The 26,258-nt window shown below is 43.1% G+C and overlaps 1 protein-coding gene across 1 annotated transcript in view; it reads left to right on the top strand.

The window, feature by feature from the left end:
• Window positions 1-26,258, top strand: part of LOC102286063 (ADAMTS-like protein 3) — a 224,963-nt gene that overhangs the window by 50,774 nt on the left and 147,931 nt on the right. The window contains 1 exon segment of the mRNA XM_070358133.1: window positions 14,317-14,436. Coding sequence (XP_070214234.1) covers window positions 14,317-14,436 — 120 coding nt within the window.

The raw sequence follows: 26,258 nt of genomic DNA, 5'->3' as shown, positions 1-26,258 counted from the left end.
GTTGCATTAATTTCTGCTGTATGGCAAAGTGAATCAGCCATACATATACACATATCCACTGTTTTGGGAACTTTGTAATGACATGAGTCATCGTGGCATTCATTGGTACAGCTTCTTACAAATTAAGTGATTAATTGAGTAATTGCAATTACATTACCAGTCTTCCCTGGTGGCTCAGCAGTAAAGAATTCACCTGCAATGCAGGAGATGTGGGTTTGATCCCTGGGTTGGGAAGACCCCCTGGAGAAGGAAATGGCAACCCACTCCAGTATTCTTGCCTGGGAAATCCCATGGACAGAGGAGCCTGGTGAACTACAGTCCATGGGGTCGAAAAGAGTTGGACTTGACTTAGTGACTAAACAACAAACAACAAGAACAAAACAATAAGAACTAGAGATGTGAAAGAACATGGCAGGGCCCATGGAGTTTATGGGGAGGTAGGCTGGACCCCTGGATTCCCCACCACAAATCTGGACCCCTTTCTAGATGTGAATATCCATCACCACTTTTAACAGGTGTCCAGCATCTCCAAGTTTGGCTTAGGAGTGTGATTTTCCACGTGTCTGGTACTGTTCATAAAACTAATCCTATGTTTATTCAGGATTTAAACCTCAGTGACATTTTCATGTCAAACAAATGTGGAACGATGGGGTTGTGTTTTTAAGCCTGCAAAAGAAAATTACTATCATTCCATACATCATTAAAAAATTAAAACTATACCTTAAAAATATACCAACTTAAATCCCCAAACCTTTGTCTCACTCGATGTCCTGCTTGGAACAAACACTGTAGTTTGCCTTTCTCCTTTTAAAAAAGAACAGAAGATAATCTGTTTGTTACAATTTCTTCTGATTTATGCCTCCAGTATAGCTTTGTTAACCATTGAATTGTTGGGATTAATGTTAGCATCTTAATTCTATAAAAGCATCACTTTGGGTTTTCAAGAAGTCTTTACCATTTGATGCTAAACCCCTAGTATTTTTGGATAGTTTATGGGAATTCGAGTGATGCCATTTTCTATGCAGGGAGCAGAGACATCCTGACTATAAATCACCATTTTCCTATCGCCTTGCTTGTTTAAGAATTCTGAAGGGCAGGAGCATCCAAAAGGCAAATCTGGCAGCTCTGCTGACGTGTTAGCACTGAAGACTTCCTGCCCTGCTGAGCTTAGAAAAACAAACTGGCTTAGGATGAATATAAATGTTTTTGGGAGTATATGCAAACAGCACATTTCTGTCTTTTTCTTCTCTTGGAAGCCTGCATTTTGAAAGCCTGTAGGATTTCAGCCGCATAGACGAGCTGTTTCCTGAAAGAAAGAAAGCCGTGAGGGTGAGAAAGACCTTGAATAAACATGCCTGTGTCCCCGATGTGTTTCTGGACTCTGTCAGGTTGGGTGATGTCTCGTTGCCAAATGGGGAAGTGCTGGTAACATTTTTCCCTTTCCTCCTTTTCTTTCTCTTTCCTCCTTTTTTCCTTTTCTTCCTTCTTTCTTTCTCTCTTCATCCCTCTCTTCCTTCCTCCTCTCTCTCTTTCTTCCCTCCCTCCCTCCCTCCTTGTCTTTCTCCTTCTCTCTCCCTTCCTCCGTCCTTCCTTCCATTTTTCTCTTTCTCCCTCCCTTCCTCTCTCCCTCCTTCCCTGTCTCTTGCTCTCTCTTTTCCACTCCCTCTCTCTTTTCCTTCCTTCCTTCTGTTCTTTCCTTTCTCTCCCTCTCTCTCCCCCCTCCCTCCCTCCCCTCCTTCCTTTTCCTCTCTCACTGATAGGCTTATACAAGTTCATGTATTGGGATATACACTGATTTGCATTATGCTTAGTGTTGGACTCTGACATTGGCAACAAAGACACTGTGCCCATGTAATCAATCTGTTGTCCAGTAACGGTGTTTTCTGCCTATTTAGGCTTGCACTTGTGCTCTTGGGGCCTGGGTGGGGTGGGCTGTGGCTCACTGGGAGCAGGAGACATTGGAACAGCCAGAGAGGGGGGCTGGGGCCTGGCCTGGCTGGAGTCGGAGAGCTGTGGAGGCAGACAGGCACTTGGGGCCAAGGAGCAAAGCGTCACAGCGCTGCTGTAGGTAGAAGCAAATGACTCCAGAGCCTGGCAGATCCCAGCCAGGTTCCTAGAGAGAGTCAACGCTGTGATGCCTGCAAGGAAAAGGGCAGGCTCCAACTCTTGTGTTTGGAAAAGTGGAAAATAAGAAGTTTTTCCCTAAGAAACCCTCCCCTATCTTGCCCCCCCTTATCCTGACCACTCTATTTAAAACTGCAGGGACTTCCCTGGTGGTCCAGTGGGCCCAGTGGTTGAGACTTCGCCTTTAAATGCAGGGGAGGGCGGGTTCGATCCCTAACTGGGGGGCTAAGATCCCATGTGCCCTGCCACCATAGAGCCAAAACATAAAAAACAGAAGCAATACTGTATTAATAACAAATCAATCCAATAAAAACTTTAAAATGATCCACATGGAAAAAAAACCTTAAATAAAACAAAAAGCCATTGCAATTTATACCCCCCCAGCACTTCCAACTTCTTTTTCTTGTATGATATTATGCCATGCCATGCCATGCCATGCGTGTGTGGTCAGTCACGTCCAACTCTTGGTGACCCCATGGACTGTAGCCCACCAGGTTTTTCTGTCCATGGGATTTCCCAGGCAAGAATACTGGAGTAGCTTGCCCTTTTCTTCTCCAGGGGCTCTTCCCGACTGAAGGACCAAACCCACATCTCTTGTATCTTCTGCATTGGCAGGTGGATTCCTTACCACTATGCCACCTGGGAAGCCATGTGACATTATACAACTTATATATTATGTTCATTTTCTGTTTCCCCTAGTTAGAATATGAACTTCTTGAGAAAAGTGATTTCTGTCTGTTTTGTTGACTGATGAATTCTCTGTGTCTAAAGCAGCCTCAGTGCCTAGTAGGTGCTCAACAAACAGTATGTTGACCCTGGACATACCATCAAGAAGTATCTGGACAGCAATCTTTTGGGGAGTCCCCTCCTCCTGCCATTTGGGGTAAAGTAAAATAGTGATTTGTACTCTGTTTAAAAAGTAAAGATGCCTTTTCTCTGCCAGGGAGGTAATCATGAGTGTCAATGGGGAAGGGGCTGTGGGAAAAATACATATTTCATTTTGAGATCAAAAGGTAGATTCCACTTCCCAGACTGGATCCCCCCGAGACTGGTCCTCCCTTAGCCTTGCACCCCTGATAGGGTGGACATGATGATGCTGGGGAGGGAGCTACAGAGATTCTCCCAGGAAACACCTTCCTTCTCCATGGCACTTTTCCCTTCTGGATCATTCTCACATGTAGCACTTCTCAGCAACCACAGTTTTGCTCACTTTCCCCAAATAAATGATCGCTTCCTTCTCTATGCTGATGATCACCAGTATGACTGGACCAGGAAGAGGGGAGGGAATGGGAGAAGCAAAGAGTTGGGTAGGAAGTTTACAACTGATGAAGATTTGTGATGATCATCCATCTAGCTTTTTTCTTTACCTGTGGAGTGCTGTTCAAGGAATACAATTTTCCACTTCTTTCCCCTGAGGTGTTTTAGAATTATTTCCACGTGACATTTTGGTGATTGAGGCTCTTTCCAATGGGTGAGCTTACTTCAAGTCCTTGAAAAACGGGCTCTTAAGTACAGTTTTGTGGGAGGGGTGGGCTCCAGGGTAAGAGGATCTATATTGTGTATATTGGCACAGGCAGGCTTTCTTTCCTCTGCCCGTTTAGAGTAATAGTCTAGTTTTTAAATAACCCCTTGTGAAGTGCCAGCGTGGTCTTCAGCCAGAGCATTCTAGTCTTTCTGTGGCAGAAAGAATATTCAAACATCAGTCATGCCGGGCTCTCCGTGGGGGTGGAAGGGCAATCTATGTTGGTTTTTCTAGGAAAGACAATTAATTATTGACTTTCTCGTATGCACCAAGCCTATTGCCGAGGACTGAAGAGGGTTCACATATATAAAGAAGTATTGTGATTGCATGTTCAGGTTTTCTCCTTTCAAGGAACTATTAATACAAGGTGAAGTCTGTTCCAGCAAGATCTTTTCACAGATTACTTTTGGCCCTGCTTGCCAGGGCTGATTAAAGGGTGTGTGTGTGTGTGTGTGTGTGTGTGTGTGTGTGTAGGGGAAGGAGATGGAAGGAGAGAGAAAGAGAGAGAAATTTGAGAGAGACTATGTGTTTAGTGGGGCTTCCTTGGTGGCTCAGTGGTAAAGAATCTGCCTGCCAATGCAGGAATCCGAAAGATCCCCTGGAGAAGGGGATGGCAACCCACTCCAGTATCCTTGCCTGGAAAATCCCATGGACAGAGGAGCCTGGTGAGCTGCAGTCCATGGGGTCGCAAAAGAGTGGGACACAACTCAGCAACTAAACACCACTACATCGTGTGTTTAAGGGGCAGGTGGAAGAGTGGTGCTGTGAGTGACATTGATAAGATCCGCGTTCCAGTTTGCGAAAGAGAGTCTTAATAGCATAAATTTAAACTCAAGGAAAGACCTTCTCCACAGAACAGTTCACTCCGATTATGCACACCGACGAGGCATCACCCTCCTTTCAGCACTAGGAGGGACCCAGAAGGGTCGCCACTCATGTTTCTTTGGAAAATGTGACTCAGAGTGAAGGTGAAGTTTGCAACGACTTGGTGTTGGTGTTTCTGTAACATGGTATGGAAAGCCTCGAATAAACTTTTTGACCAACCCAATATTTTAGCTGAAATGTACTCATACTCAGGCATTTATTCAAGTGATAGACCTTTCAAACCAGTAAGATAGAGAGAATGTATTTGCTCAGTCATATCTGACTTTTTATGACCCTGTGGACTGTAGGCTGCCAGGCTCCTCTGTCCATGGGATTTCCCAGTCAAGAGTACTGGAGTGGATTGCCATTTTCCTCCTCCAAGGGATCTTCCTGAACGAGGGATTGAATGTGCATCTGCTGTGCCTTCTGCATTGCAGGTGGCTTCTTCACCCACTGAGTCATCAGGGAAGCCCAATGTATTCATCTGTTGATGGTAAATAGAGAAGAGAAACCTTAAATTTCTAGTATCATTTTTTTAAAGACTCAAATAATTGTGAAAACTCATTTTCTTTCAGCTGATCCTGTCAACCTTGGCAAAGTAAATATATTTCATATTTACTTATGAAGTAAAACATCTTGGGATGATGACATCCTACTTGAAAAACTAAAATGATCCAGAAAGTTTCTGGATCCTTCATTTCAGGTTCAGGTAACAAAATGCACATCATGCATCTTGGAACAAAAAATGCACTTGGTATTCTGAATTTAAATAATGTTGGTTAACTTGATTATTCCCTCATGAACCTTGGAAGGTAGAAACCGTAAAATCCTGTGTGTAATCCAGGATTCGAGGAATAACATCCAGAGACCCTCCAGGGAATGTATTCCTTGCAGGCTGACCCAGACTCTGGGGATTCTGTCTAAAACATACACTTTAAGACTCAACAAATATTATCATTTAAGAGGACTCATTGGAAAAGACCCTGATGCTGGGAAGGATTGAAGGCAGGAGGAGAAGGGGACGGCAGAGGATGAGATGGTTGGATGGCATCACTTACTCGATGGACATGAGTTTGAGCAAGCTCCAGAAGTTGGTGATGGACAGGGAAGCCTGGCGTGCTGCAGTCCATGGAGTTGCAAAGAATGGGACATGACTGAGCTGAACTGAGCTGAACTCCCTTCCCTGGCTGTCCAGTGGTTAAGACTCTGTGCTCTGGATTCAGGGGGTAGAAGTTCAATCCCTGGTCAGGGAACTAAGATTCAACATGCCACACAGCGCAGCCAAAAAAAGGAAAAAAATATAAAGGGACCTTTCACCTGTAGGAGTGGTCTGCACCTTCCATCCTGGAGCTGAACTCTCCCCTGTAGACCTTAGCTGCTGTTAATTGAGACTGACTTCTTATGCATTCAAATTCCTGATGGTGACTTTAATTGGCCTCTATTAAACCCTGGTTTCACAGGGAATTGTAGTGCTGTAGTAGCTTAGGGGACTTCCCTGGCGGTCCAGTGATTAAGTCTTCATCTTTTAATGCAGAGGGGGTATGGGTTCAATGGGGAGCTAAGCTCCCGCATGCCTCATGACAAAAACCAAAAACAAAAAACCCCAATAAAACAGAAACAATAATGTAACAAATTCAACAAAGACTTTAAAAATGGTTAACATAAAAAAAAATCTAAAAAATAGTGACTCAGGGTTATGCCTTCATATCCTTTGGCTTTTGTCCTGACCTATAAAGCCCAGCTGGAGTCTCAGTTCTTGGAACTAGTGTCTTACTTCCATGAGTTGTCTGTGTCACTACAGAATCTGACAGTCTGTTTGTTGACTCTCTAGTGACCAAAGTGGGGATTCTGAAATGAGGAGACTCAAAGCTGGTGAAGTCCCTGTCGGCCTGGAGAAGAGCCTCATTCTCAGTCTTGTCCCGGCAAAGTGTTTGTGGCTGAAACAAGGAGGCAGAGGGCATGCTCAAATTCGGGCTGATATGAAGTGGGGAGAGTGCAATGCAAACCTTGATAAATGGAGTCAGGATCCAAAAAGAGCCTTGGCAGGCTGGGGTGATGGGTCAGATCCAAAGAGAGCCTGGATGGTCAGGGATAGTACAGTCCAGCTCTCCAGTACAGACATGACTTCACAGTGACAGGTAGGAAAAAGCCTTGAAAGGTGAAAGTGAAAAGTCAGTGTTAGTCATCAGTCATGTCCGACTCTTTGCAGCCCCATGGACTGTAGCCTGCCAGACTTCTCTGTCCATGGGATTCTCCAGGGAAGAATATTGGAGTGGGTATCCATTCCCTTCTCCAGGGGATCTTCACAACCCAAGAGTCAAACCTGGGTCTCCTGCATTGCAGGCAGATTCTTTACTGTCTGAGCCACCAGGGAAGCCCAGGAAAGAACCTTACTGACCTTTATTGACCACAGTTCTGTAGAGGTCAGTGGTGTGGTGCTTGGCTGTGTTCATGCTCTGAAGAGAGGTGGACATCCACCTGTAGTGCTCAGACCAAGCTTGGGAGAAGGGTTTAAACTGACTTGTTGAAATTCAGCAGAAATCCCACTGTATAATGTCAATGGTGACCACTTGACTTTTGAGGCATATTGGGTTCCCATTCTTTTGTGTAGAAACACCCACTTCTCCTCCACTTGTCTTTCCTTCCATCACATCAGTCAAACATTTTGCCAAGTCTTGAGAGACATTCTCTATCCTATCCAGGGTGTTGATAGAGGCTTGTTGTTGTTGTTCAGTAGCTCAATTATGTCCAACTCTTTGCGACTGCATGGACTGCAGCACACCAGGCTTCCTGCTCCTTGGCCATCTCCCAGAGTTTGCTCAAACTGATGTCCATTGAGTCGATGATGCCATCTAGCCATCTTATCCTCTGTCACCCCCTTCTCCTCCTGCCCTCAATCTTTCCCAACATCGGGATTGTTTACAATGAGCTGGCTCTTCGCATCAGGTGGCCAAAGTTATTGGAGCTTCAGCTTCAGCGTCAGTCCTTCCAAGGAATATTCAGGATTGATTTCCTTTAGGATTGACTGGTTTGATCTCCTTGCTGTTCAAGGGACTCTCAAGGGTCTTATCCAACACTCAGGATCCAATAAGGATCTCAGAAGGATCTCAGCTTTCTTTATGGTCCAACTCTCACAACCATACATGACTACTGGAAAAACCATAGATTTGATTATATGGATGGAGTCTAGGACACGCAAATTTTGTCCTTGAATCGCCATCCCATACTTACTCTCTCCTGCCAAAGTCAAAGCCTTCGGCTGGAGGGGGAGGTGAGTAAGCTGCATTCTTGGGTCCCTGAAGGGGCTGTCTGGATTCCTCCTGACCCCCAGTCTGGTGACTCAGCAGCTGTGGACAGTGGCTGGTGGGATGATGCATTTTGGCAGCTTCTCTCCTTGGTTCTGGATCTGTGTCATGGGAAGCTTGCACATATCCTGGTCCAGCCTCCCTTCCCCCACCCCACCTCCCCGTCCTCCCTTCAATTGTTGCTGCCTAAGGGGCCTGACCTCCTCATTCACCCTGTCCTGTGAGGCGTCACCTGCCACCAAGTCTCCCCAACATGTAGGAAGTTGGGTCCCTATCCGGTGAGAATGTCAGTGTGTGTTCGTTGCTGCCCAGGCTGCTTGCTTTCTGAAGTCATAAGAGAATTTAGCCATTTCTCCTTAAGGAAAAGTCTGGTTTTCCTAAGAATGTCCCCATGGAGGGAGCTGGGGGGATGGGATGGGGGTGAACTTTTGCTTGGAAGCTGGGCTACAGTCCATGGGGTTGCAAAGAGTTGGACATAACTTAGTGGCTGCACAGCAGCTTAGTGGCTGCACAACAACAACAGCAAAAGTTTCTTCCAATCATATAGATCTGTGACTCAAATGTTAGTCCCTGCCTAGATTCTGCTGTGTTTATACTTTAGAATTCAACTTAGTATATGTGCATTTGCTAGAGGGGAAGGGAAGACGGGAAGGCTGTAGGGGAGGATGACAGAAAGTGGAAAGGTACCTCATTCCACCCTTGGGGAGCAATGGGCCACTTCAGAATAGTTTGCGAGATTTCTTTTATTTTTTGTTTTAACGTATACCTCCTCTTCTATGGATGTCCTTCCCATTCAGTGCTCACCGCAGAGCACTGAGTGGAGTTTCCTGAGCTGTACTGTAGGTTCTCATTAGTTACCTAGTATATGTGCATTTTGCATGCTCAGTTGCTTCAGTTGTGTCTGACTCTGTGTGACCCCATGGACTGTAGCCGACCAGGCTCCTCTGCCAATGGCATTCTGCAGGCAAGAATACTGGACTAGTGGGTTGCCATTTCCTTCTCCAGGGGATCTTCCTGACCCAGGGGTCAAACCTGCATCTTCTGCATCATAGGCAGATTCTTTACTGCTGAGCCACCAGGGAAGCTGTATCAATCCCAGTCTCACAGTTTCTCCCAACCCTAGTTTGCTAGATTCTGACATACCCCTGTTGCCTTCAGAGGGAGTGAGCTCCTTGTCATAAAGGTATTCACTTAGAGGCTGCAGGCCATTGGGCAGGATTGCTGAGGGGGACAGGCTGGATTGGATGACTGAGAAGGTCCCTTCCAGCACTGAGCTTTCATTATCCTGGGATGCTACAGGTCAGCACTTCAGACTTCACACAAGCATGGTGGCCCACGCTGACCACCACAGATGGAGAGGACTTGGACTGCACCAGGCTGCAGCATCAACTCCCACAGTATTGAAAACTGATGCGGGAGGAAGGATTTTGATCAAGAGAGGTGAATGTAAAATCAGTTTATCAGTGACACGGGGTGTGTTGTGAGCCTAGAGAGAATCTGGTCTAGCTCAGGGACTGAAAAGAAAAAGTGAAAGTGTTAGTTACTCACTCATGTCTGACTCTTTAAGACCTCATGGACTGTAGCCTGCCAGGCTCCTCTGTCCATGGGATTCTCCAGGCAAGAATACTGGAGTGGGTAGCCATTCCCTTCTTCAAGGGATCTTCTCGACCCGGAGATCAAACACAGGTCTCCGTCACTGCAGGCAGATTCTTTACTGTCTGAGCCATCAGGGAAGCCCTAGTCCAGGACCTGGTAGCCTTTAATTCCCATAGAATGGGTTTGGCTGGGAAATTTCTCCCCCTACTGCATGGCTCAGGTAGTGTAGCCATCAGTCTTAGACTCTCACTGAATCACACCAGACATCTCCATGGGGAACGCAGACATGATGGAGACACAGCCCTCAGCCTTCTGGAACTGCCTCCACAATGCTGCACTGAGATGCCTTTGGGGAGAGGCAGAAGCCTGGAATAGGAATACAGTGAACAAAATGTAAGGCAAAAACGTCATTTTACCGAATCGAATGTCAGCAGCCAAAAAAAAGAAAAAAAACAAAGGCTCATTGGGGCTTAAGAAATGTTTGTAGTTGTTGTTAATAGCATAGAAGAAGCACAGCAGACAAATACTCTGATCACAGAGGCTTAGGACAGTCCTCCTTGCTGCAAAAAGCAGCTACTTGGGAGTAAATGTGGCAGCATGTTTTTTTCAGTGGTGGGACAGCTTCAGAGGAGCCCGGGAAGGAGAGTCAGCTTGGAGCTGAGACAGCTGAAGGGAACTGGGGTGGGGACGGTCTGAGAAGATGATGGGGATAAACGGATGATGATCTTGGAACCAGGCATCCCTGGGACCTAGTATGTACGTGTGTGTTAAGTCACTTTTGTCGTGTCCAACTCTTTACGACCCCATGGACTGTAGTACACCAGGCTTCCCTGTCCTTCACTATCTCCTGGAGTTTATTCACACTTACGTCCAATGAGTTGGTGATGCCATCCAACCATCTCATCCTCTGTCTCCTCCTTTCTTCTTTGGCCTTCAGTCTTTCCCAGCACCAGGGTCTTTTTGCAGTGAGTCGGGTCTTTGCATCAGGTGGCCAAAGTTGGAGCTTCAGCTTCAGCATCAGTCCTTCTATTGAATATTCAGGTTTGGTTTCCTTTAGGATTGACTGGTTTGATCTCCTTGCCAGCCAAGAGACTCTCAAAAGCCTTCTCTAACACCCCACTTCTTACATAAACTTAAACAACCCTCTCCCAACTTTATTCACATACCCCTCTGTTTATTTACTTTATAGCACTTAGAGGTTTAATTTTCGTATTTAGAAATTTGTTTGCTTTTTAAAAAATCTATCTCTTCCAGTAGAGTATAACCTCCATGGAAAGAGATACCTTATCTTTCTTGTATGCCATTGTATCCAAAGCACTCAGAACAGTTTCAGGCATATAGTAGGTGCTCAATAAATATGTGTTGGATGTATGGACAACTAAAGATAAGCATCATACAGGATTGTAACCTTTTAGTTGCTAAATTATGTCCAACTCTTTTGCGACCCCATGGACCGTAGCCCGCCAGGCTCCTCTGTCCTTAGGATTGTCCCTCCTCTTGTCCCAGGCAAGAATACTGGAGGGGGTTGCCATTTCCTTCTCCAGGAGATATCCTCAACCCAGGGATCCAACCTGCATTTCCTTCGTCCTCTGCACTTCAGGGGGATTCTGTACTGCTGAGGCATCTGAGAAGCCCGTTACACAGGGAGGCTTTGTGTATTGAGGGAGCTAGTTTTGGGTGGTGATCCTGGCTGCTCCAGGCCCCAGCCTTTGGTGAAATGACCTAACTGCCTTTGCACATGATTGCTAACAGGTTTCACCACTGGCTCCTGCTCTGTGCTGTTTGGCAAGCATCTTAACTCTCAGAGCCTTAGTTCACTCATTTCTAAATTTAGGAGTTCGACCTAGATGACTTCTTAAGGCCTCTTCAGGCATTTACAACTATGATTCTATGATCTCTGAAGCCAATAGAGGCAGGTAACATTTATTGTTTTTTGCTGAGCATTTTGGTTATCAGCTTCCGTGAATTATCTTAAGATAGAATCCATTATTTTCTAGTAGTTATATAAACTTTGGCTCTGAGGTTTACCTAGATGTGTTTTTATTTTGGTGAGAAAAACAATACTTTTATATGTACTCAAGCTTCCTAGGAAATACAGAAATAAATTTTACCGTCAAATTCACCTTTGATTTTCATGTGCAAGATTTTATTCCCATCTCAGTTTTTATTTTTTTTTATTATTTTTTCCAGATATTATCCAGAAATCTATATGCTTATTTCTTCAGTGAATTCTTAACCAGATGAATGTCAGTATTTGGAAATTACTACACAGGTTGTTGGAGATTGGAGGGGAACAAAAGGAGGAGGAAAATATATTTCTTTGAGTGTATACACTATAAGGAACATAAGCTAGATGAGAAATTTACTCCTAGTAATTCATCTAGTCCTCAAAGTGATTTTTTAAAGATTTAATTTTAATTGGGGGTTAGTTGTTTTACAATATAGTGCTTATACTATACAGTACAGTGAATCAGCTATGTGTGTGTTAGTGGCTCAGTTGTGTCTGACTCTCTGCGACCCCATGGACTATAGCCCTCCAGGCACCTCTGTCCATGGACTTCTCCAGGCAAGAATACTGGAGTGGGTTGCCATTCTCTCTCCAAGGGATCTTTCTGACCCAGGGATTGAATCTGGGTCTCCTGCATTTCAGGAAGACTCATTTGAGTGGCTCATTACCATTTGAGCCACTAGGGAAGCTCAAATCAAATATACATACATACATACATACATACATACATATATATATATATATATATATATATATATATATATATCTCCTCTCCTTTTGCATTTCCTTCCCATTTAGGTTACCAAAGAGCATTGAGTAGAATTCCCTGTGCTATGCAGTAGGTTTTCATTAATTATCTATTTTATGCATGGTATCAATAATGTGTATATGTCAACCCCAATCTCCAATTCATCACACCCTCCTTTCCCTGCTTGGTGTCCAAAAGTTTGTTCTCTGTGTCTGTGTCTCTATTTCTGTTTTACAAATAAGGTCATCTATACCATTTTTCTAGATTCCATAAATATGCATTAATGTACTGTATTTGTTTTTCTCTTTCTGAGTTCTCTCTGTAGGACTGTCTCTAGGTCCATCCACGTCTCTGGATGGCACAATTTTGTTCCTTTTTATGGCTGAGTAATACTCCATTGTGTATATGTACCACATCTTCTTTATCCATTCCTCTGTCAATGGACATCTAGGTTGCTTCCTTGTCCTGGCTATTGTAAATAGTGCTGCCATGAACATTGGGGAGCATGTATCTTTTTGCATTATGGTTTTCTCTGAGTATATGCCAAGGAGTGGGGTTGCTGGGTTATGTGGAAGATTTATCCCTAGGTTTTAAGGAATCTCCATAATGGACGTGTCAGTTTACATTCCCACCAACAGTGCAAGAAGGTTCCCTTTTCTTCATACCCTCTCCAGCTTTTATTTGTAGAAGTCTAATAAATACAATTTAAAGTCAGAACAGTGGCTCGCAAAGCAGAAGGTAATCAGCTATAGTTTAGCCATAAGTGTCTTCTATTTTTTTCCCACACTAATGAATACTGAGGGATGACAAGCTTTAATACCAGGAAGATTTTTTACTTTTTCTGATATTTCACATAGAGCTCCATGGAACACTGCTAACACGTGTTGGGGTCTTCTTTTCTTTGTAGGGGCTGTGGCTTTAGCGTTCCTTTCACTTCCTCCCAGGGTCACTTTAGGAACAATGTCCAGCAGACATATTCTGTGCCCTAAACAGGTAACTAATGAGAAGCTGCTGTATAGCTCAGGGAATTCTGCTCAGTGCTCTGTGGTAATCTAAATAAGGAGGAACTCCAAAAAAGAGAGGATATATGCACTTCTGTTACAGGATGGAAAAAATAAGTGTGTTTCTTACTCCTTCACCAAACAATCACAACAGAAAGTAGGTTGTTTCCATGTCTTGGCTATTGTAAATAGGCACTTCCCTGTTCTTGGTGAAGCCTTTTGTGGTTGGATTCTTTTGGACTCACCCTTTTCGGAGACTCCCTATTGGGGGTCCTTTGTTGTTGTTGTGTAATTGCTAAGTTGTCTCTGACCCTTTTGCAACCCCATAGACTATAGACTGCCAGGCTCCTCTGTCTATGGGATTTTCCAGGCAGGAATAATGGAGTTGGTTGCCATTTCCTTCTCCAAGGAATTTTCCTGAGCCAGGGATCTAACCCGCATCTCCTGCATTGGCAGGCAGATTCTTTACCTGAGTCACCAGGGAAGCCCACTGGGGGTCCTTCAGTTCAGTTCAGTTCAGTTCAGTCGCTCAGTCCTGTCCGACTCTTTGCGACCCCATGAACTGCAGCACGCCAGGCCTCCCTCTCCATCACCAACTCCCAGAGTTCACTCAGACTCATGTCTATCGAGTCGGTGATGCCATCCAGCCATCTAATCCTCTGTTGTTCCCTTCTCCTCCTGCCCCCAATCCCTCCCAGCATCAGAGTCTTTTCCAATGAGTCAGCTCTTCCCATGAGGTGGCCAAAGTACTGGAGTTTCAGCTTTAGCATCATTCCTTCCAAAGAAATCCCAGGGCTGATCTCCTTTAGAATGGACTGGTTGGATCTCCTTGCAGTCCAAGGGACTCTCAAGAGTCTTCTCCAACACCACAGTTCAAAAGCATCAATTCTTCGGCGCTCAGCTTTCTTCACAGTCCAACTCTCACATCCATACATGACCACTGGGAAAACCATAGCCTTGACTAGATGGACCTTTGTTGGCAAAGTAATGTCTCTGCTTTTTAATATGCTGTCTAGGTTGGTCATAACTTTCCTTCCAAGGAGTAAGTGTCTTTTAATTTCATGGCTGCAGTCACCATCTGCAGTGATTTTGGAGCCCAAAAGTCCTTACTGAGGCCTTATTTTTAACCAAGCAATCTTGTCTTTCAGACCACAGCAGAGAAGTCTCCTGGGGCCTACTTCCTTCCTGAGTTTGCACTTTCCCCTCAGGGGAGTTTTCTGGAGGACACGACCGGGGAGCAGTTCCTCACGTATCGCTATGACGACCAGGTAAGAACCTCACTGGAGAGCCTATTTTTGGCTCTGCCATTTGCCAGTTGCAGGAAACAGTTTCTCAAAAATAGCTTCAAAATCTTTCTATTTCCTCCTCGGCACAACTAGTACAATAGACCGGTGACATCAGGAAGGACCCTGAAACCCCGGGCTGCCCACACTTGCATGCAGCTTCCTGCACAGCGTATGGCTCCTGCTCTGGTTGTGGCATTGGCTTGAGAGACACGGTCTCTGATTTTCATTGGAAATATTTAAATATGAAAATAAATATTTAAATTTGTTCATTTTAGCTATTGCCAAATTCATCATGTAATTCTGAAATTATCTAAAAGTTCTGTTTTCTGATTAAGCTTTGCTTTCATTGCCCTCTGAGCTCTTATTTAATTTTTTTGACCAGTACCAAAACTTACCTTTTTCAAGCCCATTTTCCAGAAAGTAAAACAGATGCCTGTCTCTGTGTGAGTGTGTTTGTGTGCACATGGGTGTGTGTTTAAATCACTGCACAAAATCCCACTGGAGAGCAAGACTTGAGCTTGGCTGGAATGCAGAGAGCCAAACTGCGCCCTTGGTACTATGCCTTCTCATTCTTGATTTACACTGATGTCTTGTTGTTGTTATTTAGTTGCTAAGTCATGTCCGACTCTTTTGTGGCCATTCGGACTGTAGCCCCTCAGGCTCCTCTGTCCATGGGGATTTCCTAGGCAAGAACGCTGGAGTGGGTTGCCATTTCCTTCTCCAGGGCATCTTTCTGACCCAGGGATTGAACCCGCGTCTCCCGCATTGGCAGGTGGATTATTTACCACTGATCCACCTGGGAAGTCATTTTCATAATATACACCTCAGTTAACGCTTTGGGCCTGGTTGCTAAGAGGGGCTAAACCATCAAGTTGCTTTCTGCCCTTTCTCCTGGATGGATTTTTAGAGACTCTATGATTTGTTGTTGTTCAGTCACTAAATCGTGACTTACTCTTTGCAACCCCATGGACTGTAGCACACCAGGCTTCCCTGTCTTTCACTGTCTCCTGGAGTTTGCTGAAACTTATGTCCACTGAGTCAGTGATGCCATCCAACCATCTCATCCTCTGTCGCCCCTTCTTCTCCTGTCCTCAGTCTTTCCCAGCATCAGGGTCTTTCCCAGTGAGTCAGCTCTTCGTGTCGGGTAGCCAAAGTGTTGGAGCTTCAGCTATGATTTATGTCTCCTTTTAATCGAGGAATTAATTATTTAATAGGTTTTCATAGGAAAGCTTCAGAGAAACTAATTGAGGAGCCAGTAAAGGCTAGAAGAGGATGTCTGGAAAATCACAAGCTTTGTGTTTTTTAATTAAAGAGTGGTTAATGCCTTCTCCAGCTCCTACAGATAAATTATATTTAATATCATAACAATATAAAAGCTATCTGAAGAGGAAAGTAAGCCCCTTCAGTCTTTCCAAAAAGCCTAAGGCAGGCCTTAAAAGCATGTGGCACGCGGTGGAAATTCTGTCCTAGGACACAGTGTTCTGGAGGGCCCAGTGGATAGCCTGTGAAAACATTCTGTGTTGCTGCCACTGTGTTTCTTTTCACTGAAGGAACAAAGTCAAACTATAACAAGCCAATAATAGCACCTACCCTCTGCTACTAAAGGCAAAAAAAAAAAAAAAAAAGAGGCATTTGTACCAAACGAGGTGTATCTGTTGAATGAATCTCAAGAATGTAATCAACTAGAGAATTGTTAACCTATCAGCCCAAGCCTGGATCCTCTTTCCTCTTCATGCTGAGTGTGCAAACTGCACTGTAATATTAGAGAAAAGTTAGATAAAATATTTCTCAGTTTGAAAACTTCCCCCTTCCTGCAACATACCATCAAATGTGACAAAAAGTTAAGAACATAGACTCAGGAGTCAGACTGCTTTGGGTTTGAATTTCAGTTCTGATATTTTACTTGCTGTGTGACTTTGGACAAATTACTTCACTTCTCTGTGCCTTAGTTTTGTCATCTGTGAGATATACGATGGTATTGGTCAACCTCACGGAAATGTTTTAAGAATTAAAGGAGATAATTCAGGTAATTCCTATGTCTGTCTGCACAGGTTCTGAAGCATAAAAGTACTTCATGTAGCTATTGTTATTGCTAGTAATATTATTTGTGAAGATTCAATTCGGAGAATCTCAGATACTCTTATGGAAAAGAAAAGGAAGAAGCATACTCTCCAATCATATCAAGGATCTGCACACAATATGTTAAATTCATTGTTTATTAAAAGTATAACATACATATAGTAAATGACACCCATATCTGAAGTGTAGAAGTTGACCAGTTTTTAAATATCTTTATGCCTGTGTAACTACCACCCAGATCCAGCAATTAAACATTCCCCCACCCTAGGAAGCTCCATGGACCCCTTCTGGTCAATATCTGTCACCCAGGAAGTAATCACTAGTCTGACTTCTATCACTGTTATAGATTCATTTTGGTTTTTATTTTATTTTTTCTGTTTTTTTTTTTTTGAATTGGGATGTAGTTGCCTTACAATGTTGTGTTAGTTTACGCTGTACAGAAAAGTGAATCAGTCATATGTACACACGTGCGTGCATGCTCAGTTGCGTCAGTCGTGTCCGACTCTTTGCGACCCCATGGACAGTAGTCCACCAGACTCCTCTGTCCATGGCATTCTCCAGGCAAGAATACCGGAGTGGGTTGCCATGCCCTCCTCCAGGGGAGCTTCCTGACCCAGGGATTGAACCTGAGTCTCCTGTGTCTCCGGCATTGCAGGTGGATTCTTGGCTGCTGAGCCACCAGGGAAGTGCTACATATACATGTACTCCCTCTTTTTTGGATTTCCTTCCCATTTAGGTCACTACAGAGCACTGAGTACAGTTCCCTGTGCTAAACAGTAGGTTCTCATTAGTTATCTATTTTATATGTAGTATCAACAGTATATGTATGTCAATCCCAATCTACCAATTTATTTCACACTCCTCTTTTCCCACTTGATGTCCATTTGTTTGTTTTCCATGTCTCTGTCTCTATTCTTGCCCTGCAATGAGGTTTATCCATCCCATTTTTCTAGATGTATATGTTAATATACAATATTTGTCTTTCTCTTTCTGACTTATAACTTCACCCTGTATGATAGACTCTAGGTCCATCCACGTCTCTACAAATGACCCAGTTTTGATGGGATCATACAGCACACACTCATCTGTGTTCGACTTCTTTCCCACATTATGATATCTGAGAGATACAACCAGGTTGCTGGATCCGATGTAGTTCAGGTTTTAATGTCTTACCTTGTGCTATCTGCAACCAACTGTCTCATCTCGGAGCAGGTGGCAGCATATTGTGTGGCAGGCAGCATCGCTCCTACACGGAAATCCCCAGGTTGTCTCTCAGAGGTTTTCAGGGCAGCCATCCCACTGTCCCAGCAGCCTGAAGCCAGAGTGACAAAGTGCTTATGCTGTGGAGGCTGCTGTCTGGTTCCTGAAGTTGCCGGTCAGGACTGGGTTCACCAGGAGCTTCCGCCTGTCGAATACTCATTTGATCAAATGGGAAGTGGGCAGACAGTGTGCAGATACTTGCTGTCTTCGATGACCCTGTAGGACTTTTTAAAGTACTTGATTCTGGTGTATTTTCATGACGACCTTCAGGTCACTCTTCCAATGTTCCCTGGATTAGATGTCTGGAAAACTAAGAGCCCCGAGGCCAGTAAAGCCCGGCTGTGATGTAGGGTGTGTTTAATGAGTCACATAAAAAGCGCACTATGGGTTATAAGGGGCCTGGGGCAGCTTCTAGTGAAGTATGCCATCCTGAAGCCAACTGGTAGCCATGCATTTTGGTGCAGGCAGGACTAGTCAGGCAGCCTTTGTCTTGCTTCTGCCACTGATTGGCTTCTAATTTAACAAAGTCATTCAGCATCTTTGGACCTCAGAGTCCTCATTTTTTTTAAAAAGGAATATTTTTGGCTGTGCTGGGTATTTGTTGGTGTGCGGGCTTTTCTTTAGTTGCCATGAGCAGGGGCTGCTCTCTAGGTGCGGTACCCAGCCTTCTCATTGCGGTGGCTTCTTGTTGCAGAGCACTGGGCTCTAGGGCTCTGGCTCAGCAGTTGTGGTGCATGGGCTTAGTTGCCCCGTGGCATGTGGGATCTTCCTGAACCAGGGATGGAACCCATGTCTCCTGCATTGGCAGGCGGATTCTTTACTATTGAGCCACCAGGGAAGCCCCCTCATTTGTTTTGAAAAACAAAGTGACTGTATTTCATGTTCCAAACTCCTTCCTGTCCTAAATAGTCTACTTTTCAAAACTACAGAAATATTCTACGTTGCAGAGTGTTAATTGGATCATGCTGATGATCAAGGCAGCCATGCCAGCGATGCAGTAAACTATTACTTAGAGAATCATAGGATTTTATAGCTGGTGGAGCCTTTTCTCAAATGCCGCATTTCAAGAGTCAAGGAAACAGACACTCTGAACATGCAAATGACTTACTCAAGGACACCCAGATGGTTATGTGAAAAAACTGAAACTTACATTCTAAACTTTAGGCTGTCCCACTCTGAGATACACCCAGCTGCTTCTCTTGGAAGAATCATGTCAAAAATTATCTCTTTTCCTAAAAATCCCAATTCGACTGTTATAGTGGGCTTCCCTGGTGGCTCAATCAGTAAAGAATTCACCTGCAATGCAGAAGACCTGAGTTTGATCCCTGGGTTGGGAAGATCCCCTGGAGAAGAAAATGACAACCTACTGCAGTATTCTTGCCTGGGAAATCCCATGGACAGAGGAGCCTGGTGGTCTACAGTCCATGGAGTTGTAAGAGTTGGACACCACTTAGCAGCTAAATCACCACCACTATTACAGTGAATAGGGCTTTGGAGACCTTAGCAGATCCAAGGGAATAATTTCAAATTCATGAGCTGCTTCATGAGCTCATTCTTAACTCCTTGAGAATTTGGAATTAACTATTTGTTGTTCAGTTGCTGAGTCGTGTCTGACTCTTTGTAACCTCATGGACTGCAGCACGTCAGGCTTCCCTGTCCTTCACTGTCTCCTGGAGTTTGCTCAGACTGATGTCCATCAAGTCGGTGATGCCACCTCACCATCTCATCCTCTCTTGTCCCCTTCTCCTCCTGCCCTCAATTTTCCCCAGAACCAGGGTCTTTTCCACCTGATGCTCTTGGCATCAGGTGGCCAAAGTATTGGAGCTTAATTAACCTAGAGTAAGTTTTAATGTGAGCTTATGGACATTTGGGAGAGAACCACCTGGATTTTGTGTTGCAGAGGCCCTTTATATTTTGTTGGTTTTGTGGCTTCAAGGCATGTGGGATCTTAGCTTCCCCACCAGGGATAGAACCTGAACCCCCTGCATTGGAAGCATGGAGTCCTAACCACTGGGCAGCCAGAGAAGTCCCCTGCAGAGATCCTTTTATGCTTTTTATACCCAACGTCTCTTCTTTCCTGTCACCATCTGTCACTGACCGATCTGGTATTTATTTTGTCTCTTTCTGCCCACATTTAAGTGGATTCAAGATTTTTTTTTTCAAGTTAAAATCACTGTCACCTATGCTCTCATCTACCATTGCTTTCAGTGACTACTTGATTTCCAAATTCTGCTTTTCTCCTGCTGCTTTTTCCTCCTCCTTTTAGCTCTTAAAGTCTGACTTCTAGCATCTCCTTCCTCCATACCCCCTCTCACGTTAGACAGCATTATTTTCAAGAATTTCTTTTCCTTTCCTGAAGTCAAATTCAGAGTTTGATCATTCTACATCTGTAAAACTCTAGGATTGTAAAATTCTCTGTTTGTCAAAAATCAGAATAACGTCATCATTAAGTTAACTCTTTGCCTACTTGTATGATTTCTTGTCGCAAAATGCTACTTCAGTTTGTATTTTCTTTACTATTTCCATCAGCAGAGAGGATGTGTGGCCCTGGGATTATAGAATGACAGAGTTGGAAGGAAGTTTAGGGATTCTGTTTTTTCAGGTGAGGAAGTGGAGCTCCAGAGAGGAACAGTGTCTTACCCAAGATCACACAGCCAAGAAGTAGCAAAGCCAAGTGTCTGTTTTTTGCCCTGCAGCTCAGTTAAGACATTTTTTACATCTAATCTGCGGGAAGGAAAAGTATGAGAGCAATGTTTGAATGAATTTTTAATATGCATCGTAACAATAACATGTTAATAATGAACTCTTTGTGGAGTCTTCTTTCTAAACTTCTAAATGTCTTTTTTCTTCAATGATTATGAACAAACTGAATTTTCATTTTGCTTGTTTGAGTATTGATTTATGTATTCTTCCTAAGGACAAGAAATCTGTTTGCTGCGAGTCCATCTTTCTCAAAGTAACTTCTTCTGAACTTTTCATGAATATCTTGGCCGGGAGCTTCACTGTGGTTAAACTGTTGGCAGGCCTCAGAAATATCACTTGATGTTCCCAAGTTATTCATATAATAGTTTTTAACTTGGGAAGTATATACCAGCTTCTGAAGTTTCTCATGAAGGGAGATGGACACAACCCTTGAACCTATAGGACATTGCCAGTGTCTCTGGGGATCTAAATGGGCAGCTCACATGTTCTCTGCATAGGAGAGTTTTCTTTGTTGTTTCTGGCCTGTGTCTATAATGTTTTTAAGCAGCGAGCCATTTGAGTTTGAATAGTTCATTCCTTTGTTAGTGAGTAATCTTGGTCAAATGTAGTTAGGCTCCTTCAGTATTCCAAAGAGTTAGACCACGAGCTTGCTTTCTCTTTAGATCGATGCTAGAAGACAGGAACACATTAATTGGAATGACTTGTACTTGATTCCTAATTCAGGCACATTGCAGGTACATGAATACTGCACACGTAGTCGTATGTGCTGCTCTGATTCACTTTGGTATACGTGCACTCTGAATTTCGTTATCATGGAGTTTTTTTGCACATCAGCTCATTCTCAAGCATTAAAGAAAAAGATTGGTTAATGGAGAGTCAGTTGAGCTTTTGAACCGTGCAGACATTTTCCTCTTCTAATGCTGTCTTCTTTGACTCATTTTTGGGGTACTGGGTAATTTTTCAAATTATGTTCATCAGGTGAGTTAAATGGTAGATACAAGCTGTTGAAGTTCCAAACAGTTCCCAGTGCAGCCCTTGCTGCTTGTGCCCAGATTTCTCCTCTCTCTGAGGTCTGACCTGTTCCTGCCCAGGATGTACTAGGTCTCCAAGCACTTTGAGACTAGGTTACTTCTAATCGCTCTACTGTGTCACCCTCAATCCTTGGATGTCCACTGCCTCTTGGACTACCAAAAGATCATAAGTAGCCTTATAAGATTAATAATAAAACAAGGTAGTGTGTGATGAATGCAAAAGAAATTATAAAGGCAACAACATAGCGGAATGGAAAAACACATTGGAAGTCAGGAGATCTGAATTCTATCCAAATTCTGATATTCATCAGACCTATGACCTTGAATAAGTCACTTAAATCAGTAGCCTACAAAGTACTGCCTACAGGTCAAAACCTGCCCCACTCTTGAAAGGGAAGTCACTTAGTCGTGTCCGACTCTTAGCGACCCCATGGACGGTAGCCTACCAGGCTCCGCGATCCATGGGATTTTCCAGGCAAGAATACTGGAGTGGGCTGCCATTTCCTTCTCCAGGGGATCTTCCCAACCCAGGGATCGAACCCGGGTCTCCTGTGTTGCAGACAGACGCTTTACCATCTGAGCCTTAAGTTTTTGTAAATAAAACTTTATTGGGACACACACACACACACACACACACACACACACGAAGCCATTGGGCTCCTCTTCTCTGCTACAAAATACAAGTTTCTTTTAAATGAATGTCAGGGTTCACAATCTACTGTGGTCTCTTCCACCTCAGGCAAAGCAATGTGAGTGGATTTTAGTGGTGTCTGCTGTCTTGGACCAAGGCAGGGCTAGGGCCAGGAAGCTAGCCTTTCGGGCTTGCTATGAGGATGGGGACTAAGTGGCAGGTAGAAGACTGAATGGAAGCATATTATTTCTTTCTCTTGTCAGGGAGGAAGAACAGAGATGGAGAGAGCTATAAGACAAAGGTGAGTGGATTCGCTGGCTGGGTGAGAGAGCCATGTCAGGCCAGAAAAGACTTTGCTGACTCTGCAAGCTGAAGTTGAAAGGGCTAGATGTCCAGGCAATAGTGGAATTTATACCCTATCATGAGGGATTTTAAGCATTATGTTTTGATTGGCTGATTTGGAGTTTGGAAATGTTGTTTTTGGTTGGGCAAGTCCTGGCCTACAGCACAAAAGTACAGGCATGGCTTGCAAAGAGGTTCTTGAGGGGCTAAGGCTCTGGGAGGTTTGGGTCATTCCATGGATGCTTTTGTCTGCTCGTGCTTGAGGCTGTGTCACTCTGGACAGTATTTCTTGGATGTGCACTTTGGGCAGCAGAGGTCTCTTGAGGGCTGTTCAGGTGGTAGGCGGGTGGTTCTGGCACGTGGATGCCCGAGACCAGTTGGAAAAGTACCTTGAAAGTGTCCACAGAGACTTCCCTGGTGGTCCAGTGGCTAAGACTCCATGTTGTCAATCGCTGGTTAGGGAACTAAGATCCCACATGCCACAACTAAGACCCAGCACAGCCAAATAAAGAAATCATAAATATCTTTAAAATTGTCTCTAGTGTTATTTTCTATCTAACCTTTTATGATACTTTTAATATAAGTCTCACGCCCACTTTTGTAGGGTGACCAACTGTCCCAGTTTTCTTGGGACTGAAATCATCCAGGCAAACTGGGATAGGTGGTCACTCAGCTTTCCAACCCGGACATTTCTGTGCACTCTTGGGCTGGAGTTGAGATCAGTGGACCTGAGCTTGAGGTGCTGCTGGCTACTGTGCTTGGTGGGTCATTCTAAGAGCCAGTGGGGAACAAGAGTGTAGCTCTTAGGGTGTCCCATCTGGACATTCTCTTGGCATTGTCTTGCAATAAATTTCCAGGCCTGGGTTTTTCGAGAGAGTAACATGGAAGCATATACCATGTGTAAAATAGATAACCATTGGGAATTCACTGTATGACTCAGGGAACTCAAACCAGGGTTCTATAACCACCTATATGGGTGGGAAGGGGTGGGAAGTGGGAGGGAAGTTAAAGGTGGAAGGGACACATGTATACCTATGGCTGACTCATGTTGATATATGGCAGAGGCCAGTGAAGCAATTTTCCTTTGATTAAAAATAAATAAGTTTGGGAAAAAAAGCCAAAACTTAAAAAAAAATTATTTATTTGTTTGGCTGTGTCAAGTCTTAGTTATATCTCTCAGGCTCAGTAGTTGCTGCGCATGGGCTTGGTTGCCCTGTGGCAGGTGGGATCTTAGCTCCTTGACTAGGGATCGACCGTCCTCTGCATTGGCAGGTGGATTCTTAACCCCTGGACCACCAGGGAAGTCTAAGTCTGGTTAAATGAAGCTTTTGTGTGTCCATTCATGTGGCTCTTCTCCATCTGTGTCTTTACACAAATTGTCCCAGTTGCTTAGAACATCCTCCTCTGCTTCCTCCCCTCTCCCCAAATCCTTGTTCATCGATGCCAATTTGATCTCTGGGTTGGGAAGATCTCCTTGAGTAGGAAATGGCACCCATTCCAGTATTCTTGCCTGGAGAATCCCATGGACAGAGGAGCGTGGCAGGCTACAGTCCATGGGGCCGCAAAGAGTGGGTGAGCAAATACACACACACAGTTTCAAAGAAATCAAGATGTAGTCAGTATTAAGCATTCTGGTTTCACAGAAAATCAAATTATGAAAATAAATTTCAGAAACTTAGTAACAGAGGAAAAGGACAGGGTAATAAAATTGATGAGAAGAAGATGGTAGCTATGTTATACAGATCTCAGAGAGCTAACTTATTAATATGTACTCACAAATGACAGAAGAGATTGAGTGGAAGAGAAGAAGAAAGTAAATAAATGCTATAAGTCACTTTTGATTTACTAAAAGATTTTGTGAAGAAAATCCACAAATATCGCTAATGTATGTGTTAATTATATTGCATTCTGATCGTTTAAAAAAGTGAGAAGCAGCATCTTAGAATTTAGGAAATGCAAATGTAGAAAAAGTAGCATATGGAGATGAATGTAGCCCAAGTTCTCGGAATCTAAATAATCCAAATAAACATTAGGACAAGATGTTTTTAAGACAAAAAGTATAAACTCTTGGACATTTAAAAATATTCTCCTAAAGCAATTATTGGCCAAAGAGGACATGAGAAATATAATTACACACTTTGTAGGAAATAACCAAAAACAGAATACTGTATCAAAAAATCATAATTAACTACAATCTATACTGAGAGGTAAACTTATAGTCTCAAATACTTTCAGTAAATGTACACATTTACTGTATTCAACATGTGGTATAGAACAGTCGGTTAACTATTTAGAGAAAGTTAATTTAAAGTCTTTTCCATATGCCAAAATAAATTCCATATGGATTGAAGAGTTAAATAAAAATTAAACCATAAAAACATAATAAGACTGTAAAAGTAAATGTTTCTCAAATTTCTAATGGAGAAACTTAGAATGAATGGAAAATAGAGTGTATTGGTAGGTTTGACTATTAGGAAGGCTTAAAAATGTATATTTACTGAAAATCATTCAAATGAAAAGTTAAAGGAAAATAAAATATACAAATTATGTTAAAATGCTGTGTAAAATACTTTGTAAGAAAAAGTAAAGAAAATAGTAAAGGAAAATAATTTATTCTTCTAAAAGGAAAGCAAAAAACCTGTTAACTCATGTGGAAAAACCCCATTTTACTTGTAATCAATACAATGTAAATCCAAGCAATGACCAAATAACATCCCCCTCAACTTTACTTTGAAAAAGGAAAACTATGAAAACCTTGTGCTGGCAACTGTGACACAAAAGGTTAGGCTGTGACGCTGTTGAATAATAACACGTGCAATGCTTTTTGATAAGCAGTTTTGTAATCTTTATTCGGAGCCTTAAAAATATGTTTACTTTTAGCCAACTTATGTCTTTTCTGGGAATTAGTCAAGGGAATATTTTAAGTTTTTTTTTTAAGTTTTATGCAAAATACATTGATCTCATCATTATTCGTAATATGTGACAACCAGGAACAATTTAAATATTAAACCATAAGGAAATGGTTGAATAAATTATGGGATTTCTAACATGGACCATTACAAAATTTTTATTATATGTGCACTTTCAAAATAGCATGGGAAACATTAACATCATATCCATAGATTGTAAGATTGGGTCACAAAATCATAGAAGTCTCCAGTTTTTTTCATATGTGGACAGAAAGAAAAACACCAAGAAATACCCCAAGCTGTTAACAGTGGTTATCTTTGGACTGCAGAATTATGGATGTTTAAAATTTTCTTTTAAGTATATTCTCTAGGCTTTCTACAGATGACTGTACAATACTTTGATCATTAAAATATGATAAATATTCTTTCTAAATAGTGAGGAAGGGTCACTCAGGGGGAGTGGCTAGCAATACTGGAATACTTTGAAGGGTGGGGGCAGTTTTAATAAATGGAAAAGATTAGAGAATGAATATATTCAAGACTCACACTGAATAAGCGACCACCAAGTTCTATGCCTTGTGGGTCATTTCTTTTCTTGTCTTTCTTTAAAGAACTTCACTAATAAGGCAGAAGACCTCACCTTTACTTTTGTCTTTTATGGAGAAACTTTATTTTCCTATGGAAACCTTTTCCTTTTTTCCACTTTACAGAGCACAGATGTCTGCAGGATTCAGCCTTGGGAGATATTTATGTGCACGTGTTCAATTTCCCTTACATAAACCCACACGCATTGATTCCTTTCACCCTACATTTGGGTGAAATTCATACTGTAATGTGAACATGAATATC

This window comes from Bos mutus, chromosome 21, assembly GCF_027580195.1.
Source record: "Bos mutus isolate GX-2022 chromosome 21, NWIPB_WYAK_1.1, whole genome shotgun sequence".
NCBI classification, from domain to species: domain Eukaryota; kingdom Metazoa; phylum Chordata; class Mammalia; order Artiodactyla; family Bovidae; genus Bos; species Bos mutus.
Note: the sequence above shows the minus strand (reverse complement) of the source record. Positions and strands in the feature narration are given on the sequence as shown.